This window comes from Candidozyma auris, chromosome 4 (assembly GCF_003013715.1).
Source record: "Candidozyma auris chromosome 4, complete sequence".
NCBI lineage: Eukaryota > Fungi > Ascomycota > Pichiomycetes > Serinales > Metschnikowiaceae > Candidozyma > Candidozyma auris.
This window is the reverse complement of record NC_072815.1, coordinates 207553-229563: the sequence shown is the minus strand read 5'-3', so window position 1 is coordinate 229563 and position 22011 is coordinate 207553. Positions and strand designations below refer to the sequence as shown.

The window sequence follows — 22011 nt, the reverse complement described above, 5'->3', positions numbered from 1 at the left end:
ATTAAAAAAAAAAATGTAAATTACTAATTAGGGAAGATATAGGGTATTTATAGAGGGAGTCGATGTGATCCTCCCAAACAACACGACTAGAGGGCATTTTTTTTAAAGCAAACATTGTTGCATTAGATTGTTTATAGTAGAGGCTATAAGCGTTACGAACCTAAGAAAGTCTCCTCTTCAAGTTCAAAACAGCCGCAACACCTTGATCAGCATCAAGCTCCTCTACTTCAACTACATCAAACATTAGATAGAAGAATTAACTATATCACAAGAGACGATGCAGTCAAGCCGCTTAGTATCTTCTCTTGCCAGCCTTGGCCTCCTCGGAGAAAACGTCCAAAGGAGACTTGGCCAAAGGCTGAACCTCCCACAAGTTAGGAGTCAAGAAGCCGTAGGTGTTACCAATGGCAATGAAAGCAGCCTTCAAAGTGTTCTCGGTAGTTCTGGTGGAACCAGAAGAGGAAGTGTAGACATCCTCAACACCAGCCAACTGCATCAACTTCTTCACCACAGGAGAAGCAATGATACCCTTACCTCTTGGGGCTGGGATCAATCTCACCAAAACGGAACCACACTTACCAGTGACCTTACATGGCAAAGAGTGAGGAGCACCCAAGTTGGAACCCCAGTAACCTCTTCTGATTGGAATGATGGACAACTTGGCAATGATGATAGCAGCCTTGATGGCAGAGGCAACCTCCTTGGCGGTCTTGATACCCAAACCAACGTGACCGTTGGAGTCACCAATGATGACAACAGCCTTCATTCTGGTTCTCTGACCGGCTCTGGTCTGCTTCTGGACAGATCTGATCTTCATGACTTCGTCCTTCAATTCTGGGAGCAACTGGTCGATGATCTGGTATTCCTTCACTGGCAAGGAGTGCAAGTAAATCTCCTCGATGGAGGTGATCTTGCCGGCCTGGACCAATCTACCGAGCTTGGTGACTGGGGTCCAGCCTTTCTCCTCGTCTCTTCTTCCTCTTCTTGGGCCTCTACCGCCTCTTCTACCGAAGGATCTCTTTGGGGCTTCTGGAGCAGACATTTCTGATGTTTTGACTAGTTTATCGGAATGTACGTGGAAAGCCGGGGGTGGTGGTTTTCGATCGATAAACGTTAGGGAAAAGAGAAGGGAACTCGAGGATGGTGAAGTTTTTTTTTTTCAGGCCCACGCAGTGGGCTCGCAGAGGTTGGACTGTCACGTGGGACTTCCATCATAATAGGGCCTAAGCCCTATTGTCACTTGTGCACGCGCCCGGGACATTCCGGATGATGGACACCCTGTATCACGTGCCTTCCCTCGGATGCACCCGCCACACGCCCCATACCTTATCAGCCGTTCTTGTGGCGAACAATAGACTACGGTACACAAGGAGTCATATACTGCTCTGCTGCGGCCTAATGTGTGGATCCCTCGAGACAAGACACGCTTGTGGGGCCGGTAACCTCGGCTTATTGATTTTGGCGCCGTTGCATCGAAAAGATACAATATGGGAAGGGCACGTGAGTAGCACGTGAAATCCCGTCCCTGCGGGTTTCAGGTATCGGCAGTCTATTTTCGACTGTTCATCACGAAGACGTCATATTCAGCAAGCAGTAAACATCGCTTAGCGCTTATTGTTTTTGTTCCTGTTTTGAATCTTTTCAATTCCTTCCACCCAATAGCGGGCCCCTGGGACGAACCTCGCGTGATAGGCAAGCCCTCCCTGCAGGACAGCAAACTCAGTCAATAACCGGGGGTTTAACCTTGCTACAAAATCTACTACCGTGCCTCATATACTGTGATACTAGTGCCCGTTTCCTTTTAGTGCCAAAGTAAAGTTCTAAGTCAATCATGTCCTACGCCGAAGCTGCCGCCGCCAATGGTCCCACTGGACCCAAAGTAGTGGAAGACCCAATGCACACCACCCCTGAGGAAGCCAAGAAGGAAGCCCAACAGGGCGCCGACAAGGTGAAGAAAGAGGCCAGCAAGGCTTCGAAAGACGCCTCCAAAGAGGCTGACAAGCTCAAGAAAGATGCGGCCAAGGCCACCGACGAGGCTATCAAGAAAGGTAAGGCCACTGCCAACAATGTCAAGAAGGACCTCAAGGAGTTGGAGAAGGAGTCTCAGCCATACATTGATTCGGCCACCAAGTTCATCAAGGACAAGTACCAGGCTGCTGCCAACTTTGTCACTTCTTACGTGAACAAGGACACCGTCAATGCTACTGGTGCTGAGTTGCAGAACCCTGTGGTTTTGGGTCAGCTTGCTGTGATTTTGGGTTCGGCCACCGCCGGCTGGTTTGTCTACTCGGAGAGAGCCAGAATCAGGACAGAGAACAAGTACGTTGTTGGTATTCATGCTGCCATTATCACGGGTCTTGTGCTTGCCGACGGCTACCTCTTCTCCAACTTGTACCCTAAGTACAAGAAGAACTAAGTATATTCGAAATCTTCGTTCGGCTAACGCCGTCGTATACGTCAATACACACGATTGTATAGATACTTGAAATGTAAAACACGTTGTTTGGGGAGGTGGATGAATCGACGCTTGCTGGCCAACGCAGAAGAACCACCACATCTATGCAATTGTCCCTGAAGTGTATAGCTTATTGAAGGGAATAAAAAGTAAAAAATGGCGAGCTCCAACTGGCAATATTGGTTTCGTTGGTTTTATCTGTAGCCCCTCATAAAAAGATGTACAAGAAGTCAGTGAAAATACAATTTGAAACGATACAAGCCTCATTTTGAGGAAGCCGTAGAAACCGTAAGAATGAAGATTAACATGCCAATTATTCAAGCTTTGTAGTGATGTATTACGTTGATCGCTTAGTTAGTGATGATGTCTTGCGTTAAAGATATTGAAAGAACAGGAATGGGTATAGCTCAAAGTGATCTGCAACAGAATCTGCAGCAAGGTTTTCAAAACAAATATAATTAAAACCTCTAGAGTTCAAATGCAGTTTATTCTGTTTTTGAGGAGATCTTTTCTGTACGTGGAATGAACGTCAGTTTTCAGTTAATCAAGCCTGTAGACTTGTTTAGCTAAGACACAAAGTAAGACCAGAAAAAAACAGAAAATAAAAAAAAAACTATCTCAGAATTATCGGCAACAAATACTTTTGTTCCCTTTCAGCATTCCACATAAATCGATTACCTCGTTGTCCTAATTCTTCAACATGACCATGACATTTCGAAACACTCCAGCCACCACAGCCTCAGTTCTCCAACACCCACACTCTAAAAAAATTCTAGACTACTGAAAAGACTCCCCTGAGTGACCACAATATCATAATGAGTAATTGTCAATCACTATGAGAACGTCAACTCTGTTGTAGAGAGTCCATCTGCACCAAGATAAATACCCCGAAACCTCCACAGTTTTTTGCAAACCCTTTGGGACGATGAAGAATCCAGTTTCATAGGAAGAGCTGTACATCAATTGAAATGCAATGATAACTTGCTTGTGTCTGAGTCCTGAGTCCTCCCTGGGGCCACCTGGGCATCATGAGCCCTGGCCGCGCCTGGACCTGAATTCGTAGAAGTTACTCATTTTCCATATTTGGCACCCATCAACGCTATATAACTGCACGAGTGCGCCCCCTTGATATAGATTTTCTTCTTCACCCCCCTTATCTTATACCGAAAGTCGAACACACCTTTTGGCTTTCCGTATACACTACACGTCGGTTCCTTCCCAACAACCGGCGTTTGATTTAAATAAGCGAAACAGAGGAGTGGATACAGCAATCTTGGGATACACAGTACCAGCATGGAGTTTTGTGGAATAACATCCTCTCAGAGGATCCCCACTACGTCGCAGACGTAGTGGGCGACGTGAAGCTCGATGAGCTCACAGATATATCAGTTAGCAGCTCAGACCTAGCACCGATTTCTTCGTGTGCGCCTGCCTTTGACGATTTTGGATTCACAAGAAAGCGTCGAGACTCGTCGTCTTGTTCGTTGGAGAGCGATGCCCCTTCAACAGCGCCGTTGCGGTGGATTGACGAGTCAAAGACGTTTTTTCCCGAGTCAAATCCACTGCCAACTCAGCCAGGATCGGTGTCGTCGGATGACGTGGACAAGATTAGGAAACGTCTCAGGAAACGCAAGCACAGACCTTCAGAGTCGGGTGTCAAGAGCATCCCTGCAAATGACAAGAGAATGAGAAACACGTTGGCTGCTCGTCGGTACAGAGAGCGTCAGCGGAAGGACGTGGAGATACTCGACAATCGCATCAAGCAGATTGAAGAGGAGCTCAACAGCGCCCGACTTGAGATCATGTGGTGGAAGATGGAATCGCAGCGATGGCGGGAAGAAGCGGAGAAACTTAGCAAGAGTCTGTAGCTTATTTAGGAATATGAAAAGCTTGGTTTGGTTGTTCGTTGTAGTATGATTGAAGGGGAGATGTTTGAAACCCGAAGACGACACGGCGGGTTGATCGCCTGAGGAGAAAATCCCAGAATGAAGGTTGATGATTTTGGTGTTTTTTTTTGCAACGTCTGATTGTTCTCTCAGTAAAGTGGTCTTTGATGGCTCTGAGGTAATACAATGAGACAATGTCCACTTTACTTGTTCTAGAGGAGCATGGATGACTTGTCATCCAGGTAAAAAATCCCACGACAACTCATTCAAAGTTATTCTTCCGAATTCTCATATGTCCCTCGAAGCACTTCAATTTATCGAACGGCTGCTATGGAACATTGTAGTCTCGCAATGAGTGCTTAACACAAAATGACCCACCAGTAGAACAAAGTATCTAAAAAAACCAACCTTTCACTTTAATAGGTGGACAAAAATTAAGGCTATTGTCACCTCAGTTACCCCAGAGAAACACTTTGAGGTTCAATACAATGGGCCCAAAAACCCTCACGACGCAAGCGCAAGGCTATGCATCTGACATCAACAAAAACGTCGATCACATTGTCGTTATTTTGTTGAAAAAAGTACTATTTTGTAGCCCTTCAAAATGAGATCTGCCTACAGAAACCAGGGCCGATTTTTTGATAGACGGGCTCAACATAGTTCGATCATGATGAAGAGGGAGGTACACAAATATGTATCATTAAATGACCATAAAAAGGCCCAGACAATATTGGCGAGGGTAATTCCTCATCCCCAAAATCATCCTCAAATTCGCTCTCAGAATCATCACAAAATCACTCACATTCGCTCTCTGTGACGCAGAAGAGGCTTGTTCGGATCCGAGAACCTTTTCTCCGTGGGTTTGCTACACCCCGGGGGCCAACGGGGGCGAACCACGGATTTTGCAGCTAGCTCCGGGGCTTTAAAGCCCATATCTCCAGAAAAGCCCTGGTCAAGACCATATTCACCCTTCACATGTGGCCAGTGAACCCAACCACCCAGGAAATAGGCGATTTGCGCAAAGCGACCGCAGAGACAGTTTTTTTTTCTTCTCTCTCTGCTTTGAGAGAGCACTCATGCCGCCTTTAGGAAGCCGTGCGTCACACAGAAGGAAAGACAAGGCCAGTGACAACCTCGGTGCTTTGTGCAGCGGCTCGTACAAAGGCAGGTGCGCAAATTCTACATAGTGAGCACAAGCAACGAGAAATGGTGGTGGTGGCGGTGGTTGTCAACTGGAAACCATGACCTTGGAGAACTCATTATAGGAAGGTTAAGACCAGGACCTCCGGGAGGCCCTAGTAAACAGCAACACAAAACTCAGCAAGTTAGGAAAGGCTCCAAAATACTGCTTTTGGTGACCTGAGCAGGAGGGTTTCACTGCAGCACTTAAGCAGCAGTCAAGTGCCACACCACAGCGACCGCATCCGAGGAAAAGCAAACCGCACGGGGACAAACAGGGCCCGTGCAAGGGTCTGTTTCAAGGAGGCGGCAGGAGGAAAACAAAACAAAACATAATAATAATAAAAAAAGCCAAAATAGAATGAGAGAAAATCGAGAAATTCGAGGAATTCGAGAGCATCAGAGACTTTGTTGCCAGCTTTGTGGCCTGGCGGTTGCAGCCGCAGCGCCCAAGCGAAAAAGCGATCAACCTTCCACGAGGCGTGAGTTGACGATGGTCAAGATAACACTGGCGGCATACGGCGTGAGGGGACAGAAAGCAGCAGGGCAAAAAGGAAAGAAAGAGAGAGAGAGAGAGAGAGAGAGAGAGAGAGAAAAGAAAAAGAAAGTCAGGCATTTGCCTATTTCTTGTTTGCGCTAGCGGTGGAAACCCTCCCACTCAGGCCACAGTGGGTGGGTTCTTCATCACCAATATTATTATCGTGCTCTGCCAGTCGCTACACCGAATTGGGAACACACAGGGTGAACCCACCCCAAGGCCGGCGTGTGTGTAAGGGGCCCCTTACGATCCGAGTGGCACGAGCCAGGAACCGGCCGGGTAAACTAGCCTAGAAGAAGTTCAAGAGTTAGTGAGGAAGTCAGTTGACAAGAGTCAGTGAGAGGGTTCCAGGAATAGAGGGAGAGTGAGGGTGAGAGGGAAAATGAGAAGCACAGGCAGAAGTCAGAAATTAGCAGCTGAGAAGCCAGAATTCATCCAGAACCCAGGTCAGCCACAAGTCCAGAAGCACAGGTTCCTTCTCTCACGGCAATCGGCTCAGAACATCAGGGTCACTCTGCGTCGTGAAAGCGCAATTTTGGCCCTGGGTGGGTGGGTGAGTTTTGTCAGTTGCTAGAAAATATCTGTGGGCGGGTTAGTAACCCAGTGGGAGTGCGGTGGCCTCGCGCTTGCAGCGCTGCGTTTGCAGCCAGCCCAAAGCTGCAATGGGAGTCTGCAATGCCATGTTCCACTGTACAGACTAGAGTTTCGCCCAAAGTTCGGCGAGATTTTTTTTATTTTTACGAATCGGTGACCCACGAATGTGCTACGGGGCCGCTGAGGTCTTGACGCTGTGGCTGGAACCGAGCGCTAGCGAGTTGTCGGATCTTCGCTGCCTTAGCGGTCTTTCGCGCGGGTCGATGGTCAGTGAATGGATTTTGATCAGCTACGGCTGCTCAGTTGGGGCTACTCAGTTGGGGCTGCTCACCTACGGCTCGTGAATCGATCTGGTGCGACTCATGAAGCAATGCCGTAATGAAAGAAGATACTTGGCAACACTTAAAAAGTATAGGGTAGTTGAAGTCAGGGCAAGGCAGTGGGAAATGAGACAAAAATCTACAGGCGGGTCTTCCACTGGCCCTGTCTTTTCATCTGCCCAATATCCAATCCATGGCACTCCACATGTCAACAGGGCTTCGGCCAAAAGCCTGCCTTCTCCAGGGTTCGCCGAGTGGTGTTGGCCGTGTGGCGATGTGGAGGGTCTCTAGCGAAAAATATGGCCGGGAAGTGACTTTTTGGATATTTTATTTTGTCTGGGTTGGCGACTTTCGGCACTTTTCTGACCGTGAGTATTCTTGCAAATGCCACAAAAAAAAACACTGAGCTATCTCCATCTCGGGATTCTCGCTTTCGGTGCGTGTTTCTCCGCTCACACACGTTTTAGCCCCCGCTGCGTGGCCGGTGGGTTTTGTGAGTTGGAGGTGGGAAAATAGCACATCTGGCGGTTGTCATCTACTAAAAGCAAGAAAGCGGGCTGCAAAAAGTGCTCCTGAAAAATCAATCTGCCTGCGTTCGAGCCGAAGCTTTTGATCGGCGGGTGCTCGATCGGCGGGTGCTGGGGATGTAACGAACAATTGCTAGATCTTGTTGCCGATCGCCGTCTTGGCTCTTTGGGTCTTTTTATGGTCTCTCAATTTCTTTTTCTCTCCTTCTCTTTCCTCTCGCATTTTCTTCTCCTCGCTGTATACAGATATTGGCAATGTTTCGCTCCCGCCGTGGCTTCTGCAGAGACAATTCAAGATGAAGCGCTAATTGTGAATGTCTATCAAATCTGTAGGCTTCCTCGAGCACGCTGGCTGATGCCTGATTGTGTGCTGCATAGAAGCACGCATTAGCACGTAAACGCGGCCTGTTTTGGGCAAGGATGGATGGAGGAAAGAAAAAAAAAAAACTTTTGTCCTGAATTATGTGCAGGCAGACACACCCACCCATCCACCCAAACACCGCGCCCCATGGTACGAGACTTCTCCGTGGATGGAGAATTCCCATACGCCGTGTGAAAAGCACAAGCAGTTCAATTTGCGCTTTGGAAGCCAAGGACGGCTTCCATAGAAGAGGGGACTCGGCGTTAGGCCCCCCTCTGCCTCAAGCGGCGAGGCTTTGGCCCGCACACAAAACACCCGTGCCTCTCGCCGACGCAGCGCCATGCACGGTTTACGGATCGGCATCTTGAGGCGCGTCGCCGATACCGGCCAACAACCACGCATGGCAACGCACCCCGGCACACACCGCTGATTGTGTCTGCACACCGTGCAGCGTTTAGACGCACCGTCGCTGCACCCTACCCCAGAGGTATCGACGCATCGCCAGATATTATCTAAATCCTGACGCCCTCCCAGGCGCCCTCAATGCACCACCAACAGCTCCCTACCAACACCCCCTCAATAGGAAAAGGGCCCTGTTGTTTCTGTTGTTGCTGTCCTATATATTCTCCTCGTATCCGGGACCCTGGATTTTGACGTAGCGGCGACTCCCCAGCCACCACTTTTCCCACTTTTCCTCCCACCGTTGCCCCATGGACCTTCTTAATCCTCCCCTGCTCGACATGGCCAACTTCCATTATCAAAACCCCCACGTTCAACCTCACATCCACTCTTTCGACCAAAACGAGTCCAACTTCATCACTCCTCCCCCAGCGCCTTTTTTGAAAGCGCCTCCACCTCCTCCCTCCGCCTTCTTGCAACCCCCACCAGAAGAGCAAGATATCTATGGCCACGCTTTTGCTGCCGAGGGAACGGGAACCCTCGGCCCCCACGGCTCAATGCAAAGCCAACACCACAATCACCATCACAGTCAAGTCCCACATCCTCAACACAGTCAAGTCCAACATCAACAACACAGCCATAACTTCCATCATCCTTCGTTTCCTCCTCCTGGAGAGGAGCACGGCCCCTTTGCGCCGCTACCACCAGCGGCCATGACTCCCACATCGCTTGCACCTCAATTCCCGCAAGGCTTGCCCTCTGAGCACCTCTCCATCGATAAAGACCCCTTGGCCATCACCGACACTGGCTTGTCACTTGGCCAGGGCCACTTGCACAATTTGCACAAGTTCGACTGTTTTGAGGACAACACCGCAAACGATATGAGACTTTTGATGTACGGTTTTGCTCCTGGAGCACCTCTTGATACGAGCGCTGTGGGGGTGATGATGACCAACGAGCTCCCCGTGGCGCCACAGGTTCCAATGCCTGCCGAGCCAATTGACGCCATCGAGCCCAAGACAGTTGAACAGACGGTCGAGCCCGAGCAGCTCGAGCCCCAGGCCCAGCAGATGGGCTCCGTTTCCGCCAGCAGCAAGCTGGTGAAATCCAAGACATTAAAACAAAAGGCAAGGGGCAAGTCCCAGCGCAAACGTAATTCCAATGCATCCTCAAGAGACTCCTACAGCACAAACATGTCAATGGAGCTGTTTGAGACGCTGAGCCCGGCCACAAGCATTTCCAGCCCAAAGAAAACCCCCAGAAGCCCTGCGAGCCCTTACCAGCTACCAAGACCGCCCACGCCGCCGGCCCACCACTGCAAGATCGTCCGAGGAATTGCCTCGGGTGGCGCTAATACCCATCCTCCAGAGCCTCTGCAAAAGAACATGTGCCATTTGCCGGTGGAGCTCAAGTTTGGCGGCATGGTCGCCGAACAGGTGTATAAGGAGCCGTGGTCGCTTGGCGAGAAGCTCGATCGCCGTAGAATCGTCAGGATAGAGCGCAGACAGAGAGGACATGTCATTTTCGTTGACTTCTCCATCGTCGGGTGCGCCAACGAGCACCCAAAACCAGAACCACCTCCACCCGAAACAGATGTGATTGAAGTCTCGTGCTTAGCTTGGGAAAAAGCCAGTGACGAGGACGAGCCCGGCACACACTACTACATCACGTCAGTCGAGGTGGTTGGGTTGGTGGAAACCCTAATTCAGTCGAAGTTGATGGAGCCAAAGCTCCGTTGCAGAGAACGCGGGCGTATCCGGCTGAACTTGTTGACCTTCTGGCTGAAGGCCTCGTACCACCTGAAGACCAAAGAGCGGGCCGACGGCCACAGAGCCAAGTTTGCCCGCCTGATCATGTCCTACGAGGTCCGCAAGCCCAGAGGGTTTGACAAAGGGTTCCGTATTCTTCGTTGGGACAGACTCGTGCCGGCTTTGCAGCGGGCGTTACAGTGTTACTACGCTGAGATGACGAAAGAAGAAATGCACATGTACAGCAATATGGACTACTAGGATTAGTAGATAATTCAATGATTTTATGACACCTGTCTTGCTACTAGCAAGCCAAGGGACTCACTGTAGTGCTGAAGCTTCTTGCGTTGCAGGAGTCGAAGCATCACCAACGCAGCTTGTTCTCCACACGAGATAATTACTTTTGGCCTCCACACTTTGTAACACTATTTTTCAAATGCCGCATTCTTGCAATAGCGGCAATTTTCTTCCCCCCGTCTCGTCTACCTTCAGGGTTCGAATTCATATTTTTTTGCTGCAGGGATCCTTGGAAAGTGTTTCGAGGACTTGGCTGAAACTTGCAGCCATACCCCAGTGGTCACTTAAGCATCTGAAATTGGTTTTGGAGGTGGGTGTTAAACATGGCTCAGCATCGAAGATTGTCGATCCGATGCACGGTTTAATTTTGATGTCTCTCTTAAGCTTCCAGGGCCTACTCAAGCTGTCAAGCTGCAAACGTGGCTTCGAGCATTTAGCGGTACCTGAATTTCAGAAGCTCTCAAGGTACAAAGTACAAGGTACAAGGTTCCAGGGGTCAGAACAATGGCGAAGGTTCTTTGCGGATTGCGCTACCTGTGTCGGCATTGTCGAATTGGGCATTTGACGGTTTGAAGCTCCGCTCTTGATGATGTCCATTTGCAGCCTTGAGAGTGGTCTCACAAAAAAATGGAGCTGCCTTCTCCACAAAACAGTCAGTTCATGCGCTTACAGAATCCAGGGGAGCAAAAGGACGTGGGTATTCTGTAGAAAGAGATTGGACCGAGACCCGGCATTATCTTCTAGATCAAGTAGCGGTGACATCTGAAGGTCTAGTGGTCGCCGTGCTAGCGAAGGATCTTTCTGTTCCCCTCCTTAGTATCTGCTTAGCCACCAGAAGGATTAATTCTGTGCCACAATCCGCCTTATGAAGCATTACAGCTAAAGCTGCCGACAAGCTTTGGATGACTCCAGGTTTGAAGGTATCAGACCCCACTGAGCGTCGGGCAACCACTTCTAGCCTTCTCCAGGCAGCAAGACTTCAACTGAGGACTCGTTGCCAAAGCCACCGCTTGATGTTTTCTGATCCCTGGCCCCTATGCAAAGCGGCTTTCTTTGATCAACAAAAAAGGGTATAACGGCAAATGGAGAAGTTGACAATGGGAAGCGGTGCATCAACAATGTACCATCTCCATTCAGTATTATAGCCTGATACACAAGACTGAGATATTAATCGCCAAAATTTCGTGGAAACTCCTCCTGCTGCTATTGCGCCCACGGCCTAACAACGGAGGATCGATTCCGCTCTGACTTAACCGCTCAACATAAATGCTCCTGACGACCAGCTACAGAACAAAGCCTTCAACGTTCCAAAGCTCCAGGGACTCCCCAGCAGCGCCGGCGGTTTTGTGTCACGTTGGCCTGCAACATGGATAAGGTGGGTTTATCTTTTGCCGTGATGCACATACGATGTGTCCGTCGCCCAAATTGACCAGTTTCCCTTTGAATCGACCACCCGTTGCCCTTTGTAGCAAAAGAGTGCATTGCAGTTTTAGAAATTTGCTTTTGAGATAATGTTGCAGAGCAGACTGGAGAGCCAGATGGAGTCACAATGTTGACTCGGCACAATTGACACAGAGTTACGAGCAAGCGCAAGACGCTTAACGGCAACTACTTCTCTCCTGAGTTTCTCTTCATATGAGTACCAGGACAAATTCTCGAGGCTCCTTCACCAGCCGTATTGTGCTTTGACACTGCACACACCTTGTATTCCCCCTTCTTATCATTCTAACCGGCGTATTACAGACTCATACAGAGCATTTGCGCAAACGGGCAGCTTGAGGAGAATACTGAGGGTCAGTTTAGTAAGGGGGATCAGCTGGCAGTGCAAGTGATCCGAATGACGCTGATTAGCGAGAGTTTAGATCCAATTGACTTCTTCACCCACAGTCTTTAAGCTTCCTAGCGCTAAGTCTCGATTAAAGCACCTCGTGTCGATGCGATGTCGACCCTTCGACAAGTGTCATGTATCTTGCCTTAAAACGCAAAAGACACCAAAAGTATGGTCAGAAGTCAAACATGTCAGAAATCAAATATTAATACTTCAAAGCTCAATGTGCTGCTCCCCACCTTGCCATATTCTTGATGTCAGAACTCAAAATAGGCCCTAAACCTAGTCAACGGAAGTCAAGTCAAAAGGGATCAGACATATCTTTGTGATCGAATATATGCTTCTCTTAGCCTTGAACAACTTAGCACTAATAAGGCAGGTGGCCTTGCGGAGTCCATTTTGCAACATTCCGCGGAATTTTCACTTCTCACAGGGCCAATTGGTCCACCACAGTGGAAATTTCTTAGCAGCCGTCCCACCAATGAAGGGCAAGGGCGAATCACGTGATAAGGTAGGGACAGGACGCGGCGGCCACTTCCCATACATTAATTTCTCTTGTTTCCTTATCTACATCGACTTTAGCCTCTGCCAACGATTTGCTCGCGTTTCCTTTCCCTCCCTTTCTTTGCGGGTTATCTACTAACGCTCGTTCTGCAGACAGTCCCGGCAGTGCGCTTTGCCCATGGCTAATTAATATGCCAGATCCTTTCATTGCCAAAGCCTGTGCCGGAAAAGACGAATCAGGAACTTGGTACCCAAGCGGAAAGTGATCTGCTTATCCAGAAATTAGGCATTTTTCAGAAAAGAACCAAATTTTGCTTACTTTTTCTTCTTCCAAAATTTCGACTAGTTTGTGTCTTTTCGCCAACAGCATCTCGTCTAATCCCTCACCGCACAGTGGATAAAATTTCACAAAATCAGCCAACCTCCACGGCCTTTTTACCTATCACATTCCACATTCTTTCAGGGCTCATTGTCTAGGTCCCAGAGCGCCCAACCCATATAAAAGGAAGATCTGATCCTTTTTGGTTGAATTTGTGTCACCTTAACATTATCAAATACTTCCTGTTGTCTTCATCCCATCTTCCCACATTAGATCAATCTCATAGCGTACAAAATGATCGCTGACAGCACCACGAGAAACCTGAGAAAACCCGCCAGATTCAGCCAACTTGGCAACATCAACGTCGTCCGCAAACACATCCTCCTGAGAGTCGATTCTTTCACCTCTGATGTATCGCTGCTTGGTGGAACCACCCTCAACGAGCTGAGAAACGAAGACGATTCGTACAACTTAAAGAAAGTCGGCACCAATACGTCTCTCGACTCCAACTTGACCGTCCAGAGCAAGTTCAAGGTGCAATTTCACTTGCTGCCGAAGGAAATCAGCCTCTTGCGGTACACGTGGAACAAGATGTTGGTGGACGAGGAGCTTGAAACCCAGGAGCTGTCGCTTCCGATCGAAGGGCTGCTTTCTGTGCAACAAGAAAAGCACCATCTGCAACCACAACGCCAGCAGGCAGCCACCATTCTGAGCTCCCGTTACGCTTCCATGGCGCTGTCGATGTTCTGCATCTTATTCTACCACACGTTGCTCTCGATGGATCCCGAACTCGAGCTCATGTTCCCATCCTTGAGGCATCAAGCGTCTGCGTTTGCCAGTGTGATCTCGTTGGCCATAAGCAGCCTTGAAAATTTGTCTGTGCTTGACGACTATCTTACGAAGTTGGGCAACACCCACTCGCGGATCTTGGGCATTGAGGCTCCACAGTTTGAGCTCATGGGCGAGGCGTTCATCCAGACGTTCCACGAACGCTTTGGCACCAAATTCACCCACGAGCTCGAGGTGTTGTGGATCAAACTCTACATGTACTTGGCCAACTCGTTGTTGCAGAACGGCATGGACCCTACGCTCAAGCTCGACTCGCAGGTGTTTCTGCGTCCCGGTGTCTACACGGAAAGCATCTACGCCGACAGCGATAGCAGCTCGTTGAGCCTGCGAGCGAAAACTGAGTCGACGACGCTTGACCTGGCGTCAGCGTTCAGTGTGAGGCTGGAGAAGCCGCGTCCCAGGCCCCTGGTGGCGAAACCTAAGAAGGAGAAGAAGAAGAGGGACTGTGTCATTGTGTAGAGTATGCGCCCCTGTCGCTCCTTAGACATTTGATTTGCATACAAGGGGGAAGAATGAGGATTGTGGCTTGGGCATTGTGTTGATAGTGTACCGGTGAAGAACAAAGTGCAATGATGTGGGGAACATTCTCCGAAGACAATTTCTAGATCACCAGGAAAAAGCAATTTGTTCAGGTCCACTAGAGTAGATTTCCAATAGACATAGTCATTGAAGGTACCTGACACCTTAAACAAGCATCCAGAGTAGTCTGTTCGCAATTGTTGCAAAATTTCCAATCCACTTACTTAGTGCCTTCAGTGCTGAATGTTCCATAACGGCCCGACGAGAACAATGTGCAATTACCTTACCCCATTGGGAAACGGGCACGGCCATCACACGCAGCTAGACATTGCTACTTGAAAAGTACTTACACATTCCATTTGTTCGTTTGATGTTGCCGCTAGTACGAGGTGCAGTGAGGAAGCAGGCAGATTACTTGCATAGGCAGTGGCATGAGCAAGAAAAAAACGATTACGAAATCGACATATACAGTGGATTCCAGATGGAAAATACGATAAAAACTACCAATTCGCATATAAAGAGAGGTGAAAATCGTAGAGGCCAAGTTTGAAGCCGGGCAATGAAATATGCTACAGTGAACGTGTCTAATGGAAGAAAGCTAAGTAGCAAAGCTCAATGCTGCTCTGGGTATCGCATCGCGCTGCGTGTGGATCCTGCTTTCTTTCTTTCTCAGCCAAAGCTCGCACCTCTCTTATCCGGACTAATACCCCAACGTTTTTGGCTTTCCCGCACGCCAAAGACCACAAAACTGGTATGGTTGTGGTAGTTGTTGCGAACAGTTTCACGATTATTTATTAGATTTGGTGAATCAGTTCTGTGAGAAGAACTAGAGGGGACAACGTGGATCCGGATAAGAGAGGTGCGCATTCTCAGGCCAGGGCGGTCTGGCGCTGGCGCTGGCGCTGGCGCCCACGAAGCGACTCTCATACTACACTAAGACGCCAGAAGTGCGACGCTCCTGAAGCACATCTGTCACCAGCACCTTTTTTTCTTTTCTCTTTTCTCTTTTCTTTTTTTTTTTTTTGACATTTTTATTTTTTTTTTTTTTTTGAAAATCTCTCCAAATTCTTTTTTTTTTTTTACCGCTTTCATACGTCCATTGTGATCTCCACTTTGTGGACGTGAGAGGATTTTGCAACCCATTTTTTCTTTTTCTCGCCTCGACCTTTTTTTTTTTCGGCTTGCCTCGTTTTCGCCCTACTTTTTTTTTTCGGCCTCTCTTTTTCCTAATTTCGTGCGTCTGGCGTGCCTTGAGCACGCGTCGCGCGTCCTGCTTGAAACCCTCCCTAGGCATGCTGCAAAATCAAGGGCTCTTTGCAATCAGCACAGACCAAACCTGGATTCCGTAGAGATTTTTGGCGTAGAATTGAAATCTGCCGCCGAAACTGGTGGTAATGGAAGCCACAGGGCCCGGAAAAACCCGTGCACCCATACTAAATCTCTCGTAAAAATACCCTTTTTCCTGCCGCCAGTGGTCGGACTCCTGAAAAACGCCCACCGCGCCTTCTTTTTCCTGCCCTTCCGGCCCAGAATCCACACCCTACTTCATCTTCTGCCTGCCCCTACAAAGTGCAGCAACCCTTCAACACGACATTTGCAAAAACTCCTCCCTCCCTCCCTTCAACTTCAACCTCAACCCAAACTCATCCTCATTATTACATTTCATTCTTTCCCTGTGAGCTTTGCCATGTCTGAGGAGGCGCTCTGGAACAACTCCTTCTACTCGTCCACCGCCCACATCTCCCAGCTGAGTCTGGCAAACCATATCCTGGCGCTTCGCAAGCTGGTGGCGCTTCCACACTCGGTCTCGCTGAATTCGATTGCCGCTGTTCCCTTGGATGCTGCCACGGAAAAGGAGGTGTTGACTCAGAAAACGTCTTTCATGACTCCCTCGCCGTCGATGAAGGCCTTGGAGAAGATGATGAACGACAAAGGTGCAAACTGTGGGCCTGATGTTGCTGTTCCGGACGCAATAGCTGAAGAGGAAGAGCCTCTCGTATCGAATTCCCCCGAGGCACCCGTGGCCTCTGTGTTTGACAAGCCAGGCTTCTCCAACGCAAATTACACCTACCACAATCTGGGGCTGAGAGTGTCGCTCAGGCAACTGCAGCACCAACCGCAGCCCATGGCTTCCACTTCGACGTTTCACACGGCTCCGTCTTCAGAATCGGTGCGCCGCTCTGTAGAGGGCAGTGACAACATCGAAACCAACACTCAGAGCGACCAAAACGACAGACGGTACTCCTCTTCCATCAGCACCATTGGCGAATCGGGTTACTCCGTGGGCACGCCGAAATTGGACCCGCCAGCATCTTTCCACACTTTCAAACGCACAACTAAAGATTACTCGCCGCAGCTTCTAACGGTGGCCGCCAATCCAGACAAACGCAGGGGCCTGGCGGATCTGGACCACGACACTACGGCCGTCGAAGATACGCCCGTGGACGAAAAGCAAAACTCCTCTTATCCATCAGCATCTAATGTCACATTGAAGCAACCCGTGCAAAAAGAGTTTCCTGAACCTCCAACTGCAGTTGAGAAAATGCAACAGCCTAATATTCAAAGATCACCGGAGAATCGTGATGCTCGTTTTCAGGGCTCTCCCAAAAGACCCGTCAAATCCCTTCTTGATGTGGAGCCCCTTCTGCACACTCAAGAGGCCCTTCAACCCCCTTTCCAAGATGAGAGATTGAGCAAAACCTTAAATGCTGCAGAATCTTTCAAGAAGGACAAACTCACGCGTTCATCGCCCGAGAAACTGACATCCTCACCATCCAACATCTCGCAGAAAATGCTGTCCTCGGCATTTGGTACTCCAAGATCAAAAATTTCTTCACAATTTCGTCGTAACTCGGTGGATATCAATGAGAAAGAGGCTCATATCTCACCAAGGGTCCACAAACGGAGTAATACTGTGGGTGACATCTCAGCGGTTGCAAACTCTCAGAAGAAACAGGGCCCCGAACCATTACAGAAAAAAGCTGCAACCAACCCTGAACCATCAAACGTTCGCTCTACTCCTGGCGCTGGCGCCTCCAAGAGGTTCAGTTTTCGTGGTTTGTTCAAGATAAAGTCGAAAAACCACTCGCTAGACAAAGTGAAAGAGGACTCTGAGATGGGGCCAAGCAAGCCTACCAAGATCAAATCGAAGTCTTATTCCTCACCATCATTTTCAACTTTGGTGGGACCTAGTCCAGGCAAGAATAAGTCAGAGAAGCGGGAGTCTAAAAATATCTTCGGTGGCTTCAAACGTAAAAAGAGCGAAGTCCCTGAGCTTTCTACAAAAAATGTTGAAAGTAAGAATACCTCAAGGCCCAATGGTGAATTGAAGATTGATTCAACGAAACAGCCTCAGCAGAATCTGAAGCCTAGTATTCCACAAACTCCAACTACGCCAGGATCTCTCGCCGATATGGATACACCAGCTACCACCAACTTAGAGCCAACTAAGGAGGGTCCAACCATTAGAGAAGTCGACGACTCTGATTACAATTTTGAGTACACTAAGGCAAGTCATGCTGAAGAGCATGAGGTTAGCGAAGCTGACGACACTGCGAAATTGGTTTCAGATCCTCCAAAGCGTCACAGCAACCAGAATTATGGCGAGGAATTGACATTGGAGCCCACACCCCAATTGGCCCTTCCTGATTTCCAGCCCAGTGATCGTTCCTTTGGCTCACCCCTCCTCAAGTATAAGTTTAACGAGACGCCAAAATCTAAAGCAGCTCAATCTAATAGATCCAGCTTGAATCCACCTAAAAGTGACCAGTTGTTAGGTGAAGCGCTCTTTCCAAAACTGCTTAATACGCTGGAGATTGAGAATATAGTATCGCTTGAGAGATCGAGGTCTATGAGATCCATTAAGTCTAATAGCAAAAGAAGCTCCTTCATAAACTACAATGGCTCTGACGAGAATGTCATTGTATACAGTGGTGAAGCCGGACAGAACAGTCCAAGCACCATGAGACGTTCCGGGAGTATCTTGAAGAATTCGCTGTCGATGAACAGTCTCAACGGAGTTGTGCATCTGATTGATAAGGCGGTCTCGGACAGTCTATTACCAAGCCCAATTGAGCATCACGAGAGGGAAGCCCTTGATGAAAATATACTTCAGTCTGCTCTTGACTTCATGGAGCAAGACACTGAGAATGAAAACTTACATGATTTCATCGAATTTACAGACTTCATCGACGTGGATAATCTTGACTTCCCTGCGTCCCCAATGCAGTTCGATCAGCAGCTCTCTCCCGTGAGTGAGCCAAGCGGAAGAGTTTTGGATAGCTCTCCAGAACTTAAGTATTCTGAGACAATTAACGATCGAGCAGAGAGCAGAAATGTGGCGCAACCAGAAAAGGCGAGAGAATTAACGCGCGAGGGTAAATCTCAAGAAGATTTTATCAGCTCAGAACATTCTTTTATCCCTGCATCACCCAATGAGAGACAAGATGAGCTGATACAACCTGTCCTCACCGCTGAGGCTCCCGCCCAAGAGAACGGTAAGATTGAAAACTCATTTCAACGCTCTAAAACAGAAGATACTGTCACTACCGATAGTGAATTGCCAAGTCTAGTTATTGTGGAAGAGAAGCCTGATGCTAACGAAAAGCGCCAAGAACCAGAGCCGCTGACCCCAACTTTAGGTTTGGAGGACGATGACGCTCTCAAAAAACTGCCGATCTTGGGCACAGCTTATAAGATGGCGCTCAACGAGGCAGTTGCCCGGAATTCTCCCAACAATGCCAGTAGACCAATATCCATGTCCTTCAAGGGGTTCAAAGGGCCCGCGATTAGCAAGCAGGCAATTGCCAAGACGGGATCGCACCAGCTGTTGAACATGAATGATTCATCGAACGAGTCGTCAGCAGTAGGGCAAGGGTTTGGTCTGTCTGATGACGACGACGATTCCGAAGATGACTTTAGCTCCGAAGATGAGCTGGAAAACAACATGGAGAACGGTTTCACCGGCTTAGTCAAGAAGCCGCTTCAGGCACCAGGTCTCAAATCAACCGGTAATGCAGCTAATAGAGGAGTGCCATCGCCCAAATTAATGGGATTGCACCCACCCAAGGGCCCATTCGGCCACGATAGAGTGCCTTCACTTAGCGATCAGAGCACCACCTCGAGTCCACGCTCGTTGACATCATTTATTTCGAGAATAAGAAAGTCGCCCATGGCGTCGCCAAAGGTGCAACAACAACAGCAATACAAGACTGAGGGCGTGAGATTCTCGTCGAGAATCATCTTGTATGATACCTACAACTGCGACGAGTACGATAGACACCCCGATATCGCCACATGCAACCAGTTGACGCCAATGTTGGCTCAGCAGATTCGAGAGGAGCTCAATGAGATCAAAAGCCAGATGGAGGTGCACCATGAGTCGCAGTGCTACACACATTTCTTTTAATATTCCTTGCATTTTCAAAATACTTACATAGCAACGTAATGCTTATTTGCGCTTGACGTCTTTGTTTTCGAGCTGGGTAGAAAAGTCCTGATGGGCGCTCTTGAATATGGTGTCCAAAGTTTCGTTATCCTTAGGATCAACTCTTGCAACCACAGTCTCTGGCTTCTCCATAATGACAATGACGAACTCGCCGCCTCTTCTGTCCACACAGGTCGTACCTGCCCATGGAGCATTATCGTACTCTTTGAGAGTGATCACTGGGGGCTTGCCGTCGACGTATTCAGGATAAGACATTAGTTGGGGAATCGTTCGTGAAGTGAAGAGAAGAGGTGTTGTAGGAGCATGCAGGAGTGTCAACATGGAAGGATGCCTTCTAATGAAACCTTGAAGGAGACGAAAACCGCAGAATAGATGAAACTGTTCGCATCCAGTAATTTGATTACCCTTGTATCACTAATGATGCTGGTGTGTTGCTGGAGAGGTTGTGTGGAGGGAATGAAGCATTGAGAAGCTTGCAGCCACTTACTCGTCTGCAAGAACGACGACTCATGCAGCGGTATTTTTCGTCTTTGGATGCATAATTTCTCAGTTTAAAATTTATACCTGACACAAAAAGATGTGAAAAATGCTGTGCTTCACCTGTGAAAGGGATTTCAGCAGAGCAGAGCCCTGAATGCTTGGGCTTGCACCAGCAACAGAAACCAAACGAGGCAAGCGACATTGGTAATTGTATGAGTCAGTTCACGATGCCTCACATCATATTCTAGCAGATGGGCGTATTTTCAGCTTATCCCCATTTTTGAAATTTGTCAATGTGAGCCTTCGTCATCGACAAAAGCGCTCAACTTCTCCTTCTTACAAACAAGATAGTCACAAAGTGTCAACATAAACGTATTTTGAAGCTAACAAAGCTACCACCTATGAGAATTCATCTCCCAATTTCTCGTATTTGTGTAGATGTAGCCCTTTGTCGAGGGGTCTACACCTCTTATTCTTTTCGCAGCCAGTGCTGTTCGCAACCAGTACGGCGACTAAGAAACACATTCCTTGCAGTGTCATCAACTGAATAGATACAGCCAATCAGATATCACAAAAACATTTGATTCGCCAAACTATCCCATTTTTCATCTACTCTGGCCCTTTGTCCTCTTCCCTCCTCGTATAGCTAGCGCGCCTCATCCTCCAGCACATCACCCAACCAACACAGCCTCCAATTGATCGTACAAAACTCAAGTATAATATAGGTTGGTGAGTCCCATTTTGTTTTGTGGAACGTTTTTTTTTTTATTTTTTCTTTATATATTTTTTATTTTCTTTCTTTGATACACTTTCCCCCACCGTCAATGCCTCAACTACTGTCTCGACTACCAGTGCCTAGTGTGCAAACTCTGGTGCTCATCTCATCTTGATACTACATCATGACTCGAACAGCAGTGCCAGGCCAGTACTTGATGGCGGCCGTGGAGGAGGAAAACGGCATCTTCAAGCGCTACTTCCCAGGTAAGGGCGCCATTTTGACGACCTTGGATGTGGAGAATGGCCAAGCCGAGGTTATTCTGGCGACAGTGCTTGGAAGTGTGGTTGTGCAAGAGCTAGCGAAAAAGGACGAAGAAGAGGACACTAGAGAGAAACAGTACCTCGTTTCGGTAGTCTCAGGCAACGAATATGCGACATTTGCCAAAGAGATCGATGCCAATGCCCAATCGGTGGTTTCTGCTACTTCGACGAATCTCCCAAGAGAAGGCGATGTCGTGTTGGTGAAGGTGATCAGACTCAACTCAAGGCAGGCCACGTGTGAGATCTTGTGTAAAGAAGGCAGTGGAAACGTTGCCTCAGACTCGGGCATGGGCTCCAACGGCACCTCGGCCCAGTACTCGGTGCCAATGGGTGGAGGCTCGCAACTTCTATCGTCGTATGGAGCTGTGGCGTCCAATACTCTTGCAGGTGCTCAGCCTGTGGATGTGGGAGAAGCGTTTCGTGGTTTAATCAGAAGCCAGGATGTTAGATCAACCGATAGAGATAAGGTGAGGATTGTCGACTGTTTCCGTCCTGGTGATGTTGTGAGGGCTTCTGTGCTCTCTCTAGGCGACGGTTCCAACTACTACTTGACCACGGCCCGTAACGATTTGGGGGTAGTGTTTGCCAAGAGCGAAGGAGGCGCCGGCGACATCATGGTTGCGTTGGACTGGGAAACCATGGTATGTGAGAAGACTGGAGTCATCGAGAAGAGAAAGTGTGCCAAGTTGTTTGCCTAAACCCTTACGAAGTTTGTGAACCATAG

At 48.6% G+C, this 22011-nt stretch overlaps 8 protein-coding genes across 8 annotated transcripts; 6 read left to right on the top strand and 2 right to left on the bottom strand. All coding sequences in view use genetic code 12, as the record gives it.

The window, feature by feature from the left end:
* Positions 1-292: 292 nt before the first annotated feature.
* Positions 293-1042, bottom strand: RPS21 (40S ribosomal protein uS5; the record flags this gene model as incomplete). The annotated part of the gene is made up of 1 exon (XM_029037020.1): positions 293-1042. One exon carries the CDS (start codon positions 1040-1042, stop codon positions 293-295), a length of 750 nt encoding a protein of 249 aa, XP_028888076.1.
* A 789-nt stretch (positions 1043-1831) lies between these two features.
* On the top strand, positions 1832-2416 carry CJI96_0003779 (uncharacterized protein; the record flags this gene model as incomplete). Its single annotated transcript, XM_029037019.2, has 1 exon — positions 1832-2416. One exon carries the CDS (start codon positions 1832-1834, stop codon positions 2414-2416), a length of 585 nt encoding a protein of 194 aa, XP_028888075.2.
* Positions 2417-3748: 1332 nt separating this feature from the next.
* CJI96_0003778 (bZIP transcription factor) lies at positions 3749-4323 on the top strand (the record flags this gene model as incomplete). Its single annotated transcript, XM_054702148.1, has 2 exons — positions 3749-3758; positions 3800-4323. 2 exons carry the CDS (start codon positions 3749-3751, stop codon positions 4321-4323), a joined length of 534 nt encoding a protein of 177 aa, XP_054558123.1.
* A 4247-nt stretch (positions 4324-8570) lies between these two features.
* CJI96_0003777 (uncharacterized protein) lies at positions 8571-10268 on the top strand (the record flags this gene model as incomplete). Its single annotated transcript, XM_029037017.2, has 1 exon — positions 8571-10268. One exon carries the CDS (start codon positions 8571-8573, stop codon positions 10266-10268), a length of 1698 nt encoding a protein of 565 aa, XP_028888073.2.
* A 2981-nt stretch (positions 10269-13249) lies between these two features.
* CJI96_0003776 (uncharacterized protein) lies at positions 13250-14263 on the top strand (the record flags this gene model as incomplete). Its single annotated transcript, XM_029037016.2, has 1 exon — positions 13250-14263. The coding sequence occupies one exon, from the start codon at positions 13250-13252 to the stop codon at positions 14261-14263; it is 1014 nt and encodes a 337-aa protein (XP_028888072.2).
* Positions 14264-16010: 1747 nt separating this feature from the next.
* On the top strand, positions 16011-19730 carry BNI4 (Bni4p; the record flags this gene model as incomplete). The annotated part of the gene is made up of 1 exon (XM_029037015.2): positions 16011-19730. One exon carries the CDS (start codon positions 16011-16013, stop codon positions 19728-19730), a length of 3720 nt encoding a protein of 1239 aa, XP_028888071.2.
* Positions 19731-19772: 42 nt separating this feature from the next.
* Positions 19773-20090, bottom strand: CJI96_0003774 (uncharacterized protein; the record flags this gene model as incomplete). Its single annotated transcript, XM_029037014.2, has 1 exon — positions 19773-20090. One exon carries the CDS (start codon positions 20088-20090, stop codon positions 19773-19775), a length of 318 nt encoding a protein of 105 aa, XP_028888070.2.
* A 1058-nt stretch (positions 20091-21148) lies between these two features.
* CJI96_0003773 (exosome non-catalytic core subunit CSL4) lies at positions 21149-21985 on the top strand (the record flags this gene model as incomplete). Its single annotated transcript, XM_029037013.1, has 1 exon — positions 21149-21985. The coding sequence occupies one exon, from the start codon at positions 21149-21151 to the stop codon at positions 21983-21985; it is 837 nt and encodes a 278-aa protein (XP_028888069.1).
* Between the last annotated feature and the right edge of the window lie 26 nt (positions 21986-22011).